The following is a 6,357-nucleotide window of genomic DNA, read 5'->3' as shown; positions in this document are numbered from 1 at the left end:
AAGCCGGCCTCCCCCGAGCAGATGCCAGCCTCATCCAAGCCATTGTCCAAGGGGACAGGGCACTTCCTGCCTTTGGTAAGACCCCTGCTGCTCAGAATGACAGGGCAGTGAGACAGGAATGGGATTCAGGGATATGGCTAAATTCTCCTCTTACAGTTGTTTCAATTCCACGTTAATTTGTTTGGCTCATGGGGTACAAATATGCCCAGGGCCGCAGTAGAGGGAAAGGGCTGAAGGGTGAGGCTTGTAGAGCATCATCCTTTGTTTACTCTCAGTGTTCTGGCCTGGCTGGTCACCTAGGTAACTAGAGAAGGGAAAAGGCTGGGGTGCTGAAAAGGTACATTACATTGGAGAGGCAGCATCACGATCCACCTTCCTCTCAGCACCTCCATCCAGGCATTTCTGCGGCTGGGAGTACCAGAGGCCTCGACGAACATAGTGAACAAGGGGGCAGCAGGGAGAGATGTGCCACCGGGGCTCTTGTTAGGAGAATAGAGAGTCAGGGACTGAGGAAGGGAGGCCTTCGTAGGAAACTTTCCCCTCTGAGAAATCAGAGTAACTAGGGATAATAACCAAATCAGCCAAAGCTCTTCCATTTGGCTTCACCAGGACAAAGCACCTCCTGCGATAAGCCGTAGCCTCCAGGCACTCTCCTGCCAGGGGAGTCAACCAGGCAAGAGCGAGACACTCAGATCTATAGAGTCCCCTTTCTACAAGAGAAGGTCTAAGAAATGCAACTTTCCAGGTATTTCCTGGTCTGAAATCAGTCAGGGCTGAACGAGAGATCCAGACATAAGGGAACTTCCTGCCAAGGGGATCAGAAACTTGCAAGGAAGGTAGCCCCAGACCAAGTAAGTCTCCTACCAATCACAAGCTGTCTGTGGTTCTCTACACACGTAAGGCATTGTTTGGTATTCAGAGTCTAGGGTTTGCCATGTGTCCCACAGAGGATTGGAGATGCAGGTAAGCACCTACTGGAGACGCCTTAATATGATGGAAGGAGGAATGGATTGTTCACTTCGAAGACAATAGGAAATGGCTCTCTCCCTTTGAATGCCTGATGGCATGACCAAAGAGAGAGCTTACAATGTTGCAGCCGGATTTGCTGAGCTGAGGTGTCCCTCTCTGGCAGAGGTAAGTGGCTGGTGGAGCACAATGACCTTGGGTCACCCAGATGTTTGGAGAGACTCTGATGAGAAGTGAAGCAGAACCGAAGAAAGTGAGCTCCAAGCTGCATGTCCTCACTTCACCTTTAATCAGGATGCCAAGCTTAGCGACCCCAAAAACCATGTAACAGCAAAAGTGTGAGGACCACACAAACTGTATATCACATAGCAAACTAAATCCACATGACCGTAGTATTTGCTTGTGCTTGTTTCACCTTGATGGATGAATAGAAATTCTCTGTCTACAGAGATTGCCAGTGGTGAGAATTTACAGGTGATCAGCTTTGTCCTCACCCCACAGTTACATGGAGAGAGCTGTAGTTTAGGGAGCAGTTTGTTCACATGGTTCTGCAAGGAATTCTCTCTCCAAATTCTGTTCTCAGGTATAAATCACGGGTGACTCCATTTACGTCAATGGACTTACCCCAGTGCAACTAAGAGCAGAATTTAGCTCCCAAATGAGATCTGGTCTAATAGCCAGGAACTCTTGTGTTCTCTTTCCAGTTCTTCCACTGACTTGCTGTGTGAACTTAAGCAAATAGTTTAAGGTGTCTGTGCCTTGGTTGTCCCCAGCTATAAAATGAGGGAAATAATATTAACCTGCATGACAGGGATCACTTATAGTTACTAGTGAGATAATGTCCGTACGGTGCTTTGAAGGAATGAAGTGCTATATAGAGTCCTATTCCTCTCCCACTGAAGTAAATTATACAATTTGAATTGATTGAATCCAACAGCTGCAAGATCTGGCCCTAGGTGCTAAGCATACTTATTACCTTAGGTTATATATTGAGAAGGTCAGTAGCTGTTGAACACACATATCATTCCAGCAGCTGAGGAGCTAAATTGAAGCTGTGGGGGATGGCTTGATAATTAAACTGAAATTAATTAACTGATTATATTGTTGTTGAGCTCTCTTGCGGTTTTTATATTTTTAAAGGCAACTTGTTGGTATAGTTCATTCTACTGCAGGGGTCGGCAACCTTTCAGAAGTGCTGTGCCGAGTCTTCATTTATTCACTCTGATTTAAGGTTTAGTGTGCCGGTAATTTTAACGTTTTTAGAAGCGCTCTTTCTATAAGTCTATAATATATAACTAAACTAAACTATTGCTGTATGTAAAGTAAATAAGGTTTTTAAAATGTTTAAGAAGCTTCATTTAAAATTAAATTAAAATGCAGAGCCCCCCCGGACCGGTGGCCAGGACCCGGGCATTGTGACTGCCTCTGAACATCAGCTCGCGTGCCGCCTTTGGCACGCGTGCCATAGGTTGCCTACCCCTGTTCTACTGTATCCTAGGTGGAAGTGAAGAATTCATCAGGAATATTCACATCAGGAAAGCCTGGCTCAGGAGATTGCTAATGAGAGATGGAGCCTTTCACCTCTAGGTCGCAGGTTCATACTGAGCCTACGTCAGTAGTAACCAAAAGTCATTACCATCTGATAGCTGTTCAGTGGACTATGTGAAATGAATTGTGGGGCTCATTTGAGTTCCCAGTGGACAAGCATGCACATCACACACACACACACACACACACAACAATACTCATCCCAATTGGCACTAATTGTTATCCTTGCTGGTAGTGACAGCAGAGAGGCTGAGGATTGAATTGGTATGGAGACAAATCTTCTTGCTCCTAGAGATGGTACCTCACGGCCCTGATTCAACAAAAGCATTTAAGCATATGCTTACCCTCCAGCGTGTGCTTTGCTCATTTGGGTTCCGTGTTGGGGATAGGACAGGGAGTGGGGGATGCAAAGGAAAATTGCCCCATCTGCTTGTGGGGCCTATTTTATAGATACAAAGGGGACCTCATCTCCCAAGGCTTTTCATCTGCCACTTTCCACAAGCAGTAAAGCCATGCTGTTTGGGGGTGGCTTAGGTGTCATTGGGAAGCTAGTGTTCAGAGCTCTCACAGAAATCTGCTGAGCCATATTCTGATCTCATTAACACCTGTACAAATCAGGTGTCACTCAGCTGATGTCAGTGGAGTTACTTTGAATGTATATCATGTAAATGAAACCAGAATAAGCAAATTACAAAATATTTACTGTCAAGAGAGAGGTTTCTCTCAAGACATTACAAAGGCTTTACTAACAGTTCCAAGGCAGACAGACACATAGAGTCAAGCCAGGTACAAGGATAATGGTGTACAAGGCACCAACGAAGGGGAAATTAAGTTCCAAGGTTAGACTGTAGAGGCTGGATCCTGCCAGGGGCTGAGCTCCCTGGCCCTTTACCAGCCCTTCACTTAAGCATGCGAGTGGTTCCTTTGAAGTCAACAGGGCTGTCCAGAGGATTCAGGGGGCCTGGGGTCTTCGGTGCTGGGGGGCCCCCGCTGCCAAATTGCCGCCAAAGACCCGGCACTTCGGCAGCGGGCCCCGGGGCCAAAGGACCCCCCTGCTGCGGGTCTTTGGGGCACTTCGGCAGCGGGTCCTGGAACAGAAGGACCCCCTGCTGCTGAATTGCCACCGAAGACCCAGAGCGGAAGAAGCTCCGGGGGTCCGGGCCCCATGAGAGTTTTCCGGGGCCCCCAGAGCAGGTGAAGGACCCCACTCCAGGGCCCTGAAAAACTCTTGTGGGGGCCCCTGCGGGGCCTGGGGCAAATTGCCCCACTTGCCCCCCCCTCCCCCCCTGCCGGCCCTGGAAGTCAATGTTAAGGTTAAAGTTAAGCAGATGCTTAAAGCACTTTGTTGGAGATGAGTCAGAGCACTGGGCATTATGCAAGATTAAGCCATAGGAGGGAATAACGAGTTTGATCATTTAGAAAGGTTAATGAATGTACATGTATACTCAAGGTCGCTTTCTATTAGAGACAAAAGGGGGCTCTGAAAAGGAAGGGGTTACACAGACAGCATGCAGTACCAGCGAGCCATTCCTTCAGGAGCTTCTGAGAGAGCCGGTTCTGTCTTGTCTATGTACGTTCCTATGCTGATGTCCATCACCCTGATGTGAGCACTAAGCTTAGGCTCAGGCTAAGTTGCTCTTCATTTAATGATTGATGACGTTTATTACAGCAGTGTCTAGAAGCCACACAAGATCCCAGGCTTGGCACTGTACAGATACAGAGCTAGTGACAATCTAAGCAGAGAGACTGACAGACAAAGGGATATGACAGACAAGCAGAGAGTTCCCCACTCAGTGGCAACCCATCAGAGGTACAGACCCCTTCCCCCAATGTCTAGTCTATTAACTGTCATGTCTGGAGTGGTGCTGAGCCCACTAGCATCAGTTTGGATGGAAACGGGGGGACCTGGAGGCAGTGCTTAATATGTAATGAAAGATGCGCCTGGCTCAAGCAGTTAGGTGCCGGGGCTCAAGCAATTTTTTTACATTCATAACTTGTGCAGCAAGCCCAGAGGTGCCAGGGCTATGAACTGCCAAGCCCAGAGGTGCCAGGGCTATGAACTGCCAAGCCCAGAGGTGCCAGGGCTATGAACTGCCAAGCCCAGAGGTGCCAGGGCTCAGCCCTGACACAAATGAAGCACTGCCTGGCAGGTTTCAGCAATCCTCCTGCTGAGTTGTGCTCTGTGGTCCAATGCCGTGAGTTGCTGTCCTGGCCCCATCACAAGAAGGCTTGGCCTGGCTTCCAAGATGAGCAGTGGAAGCTGTTGGTAAAGAATGACTACAGGGGCTTCCTGGGCTCTCTGAGGCCCTGCCCAGCCTCCGGCACTGATTTCTTGGGCAGTCCCTGAGCCAGCCTTCACTCTGATATATGTTTATATATTTTTGTCTGGCACAGATTGACCCATCTCCCCCACGCTAGGAGGATGAGTGCTCTGACCATCAGGTGTCGCCTCCCCATGGCAGGTCAGTAGATCCCCTTGTACTTTATAGTTTCTCTCCCAATCACTGTAGCTATCGTTCCTTGATCCGTGTCAGCTACAAGTTACAAATGCAACAACATGCCAAGGAGCAAAACTCCTATAGCTTATGTAGCTGGTGTCAGTCTCTCCCTGTACCTGGAATATACTTATTCCTGATAGTGATGGGGGAATGAGAGAAGAGAACATAAGGGTCAGAACCATCCCTGCATAAATCCATTCACTTTGACTGAGTTACACGAGAGCTGTTTCTGAATGGTCCTTCATTTTCATACTGAAGAATGGGTCCTTCTTTTCATAGTGTCAAGGGGCATATTTCCCCCCCTAACTAGACCCTGGACAAATCAAAAGAGTCACAGGCATTTTTCCCCTCTGGAAGTATTATTGAATTCAGAAATCTACTGTCATAAAAGTACCCTCCCGAATCACTGCTGGGAAGGTTTGATCAGTTCCCTAGAACAGCATTTCCCTACCTCCTTATCTGCTCTGGGAAGATGCATCTGAAAGTTTGCAACGGTTGCAAGGTGAGACACATGGCGCTGTGTGTCCTGCAAACTAAAAACACCTCTTACTTTGTGAGTCATGACTAAATAGGTATCCGTTAATTGGGTAATAGTTATTAATAACCCAGATTATTAAAATATTATAACAGTGATGCAACAGAACAATTATTTAAAATCATAACACTTGTTCAGATGTCCTAATATCTCGAGTCACATCACATGATATTCAATCAAAAAAGTGAAAATAAGGGGATAGGGGCGGAATTATTCAGGCCTTTCTTCCATTATTTTAGATTGTGTCTCAGAAATATTGAGCAGCACCAGTAGTTTTTCAATGATCAAAACACACTCCACAGACTCCAGCCACTGCCTAAAAAAAACCAAGATGCCAGTTAACACCTAAAGAAAGCTTTGCCTTGGCTGCAAAAATGGAACTACTGTATTAGAAATAACAATCAAGGCAAGATTTAAAGATATCTACGTTGAGATTAAAGAACAGGAGGACTTGTGGCACCTTAGAGACTTACAAATTTATTTGAGCATAAGCTTTCGTGGGCTACAGCCCACTTCATGGGATGCACAGAATGGAACACATAGTAAGGAGATCTATATACAGATACAGAGAACATGAAAAGGCTAATGAATTAAGATGAGGAATTATCAGCAGGAGAAAAAAAACTTTTGTGGTGATAATGACAAGAAGGTGTGAGAATACTTAACACGGGGAAATAGATTCAATGTGAGATTATGGCAACGCAACTGGACTGTGGTTTCCTTCATAACTATGGACATGCCAGATAAAAGAGTGGCGGGCATGGAATGTTTAACAAGTTAGATTCAGTTTAACGGGGAAAAATGAATTAT

The 6,357-nt window shown here is 46.5% G+C and overlaps 1 protein-coding gene across 11 annotated transcripts in view; it reads left to right on the top strand.

The window, feature by feature from the left end:
- Positions 1 to 325: 325 nt before the first annotated feature.
- Positions 326 to 6,357, top strand: part of LIN28A (lin-28 homolog A) — a 41,407-nt gene continuing 35,375 nt past the window's right edge. For 3 of the 11 annotated variants that reach the window (XM_039511633.1, XM_039511642.1, XM_039511641.1), the window contains exons 1-3: positions 326 to 851; positions 3,982 to 4,084; positions 4,909 to 4,976. In XM_039511633.1, the coding sequence (XP_039367567.1) occupies positions 4,023 to 4,084; positions 4,909 to 4,976 (130 nt within the window). In that variant the 5' untranslated portion in view covers positions 326 to 851; positions 3,982 to 4,022. Of the gene's footprint in view, positions 852 to 3,981; positions 4,085 to 4,183; positions 4,325 to 4,908; positions 4,977 to 6,357 lie in introns of those variants that run through there. The other 8 variants (XM_039511637.1, XM_039511646.1, XM_039511645.1 and 5 more) reach the window with 6 other exon arrangements.

Source organism: Mauremys reevesii, linkage group 23 (genome assembly GCF_016161935.1).
Source record: "Mauremys reevesii isolate NIE-2019 linkage group 23, ASM1616193v1, whole genome shotgun sequence".
In the NCBI taxonomy this organism is placed as follows: Eukaryota; Metazoa; Chordata; order Testudines; family Geoemydidae; genus Mauremys; species Mauremys reevesii.
Note: the sequence above shows the minus strand (reverse complement) of the source record. Positions and strands in the feature narration are given on the sequence as shown.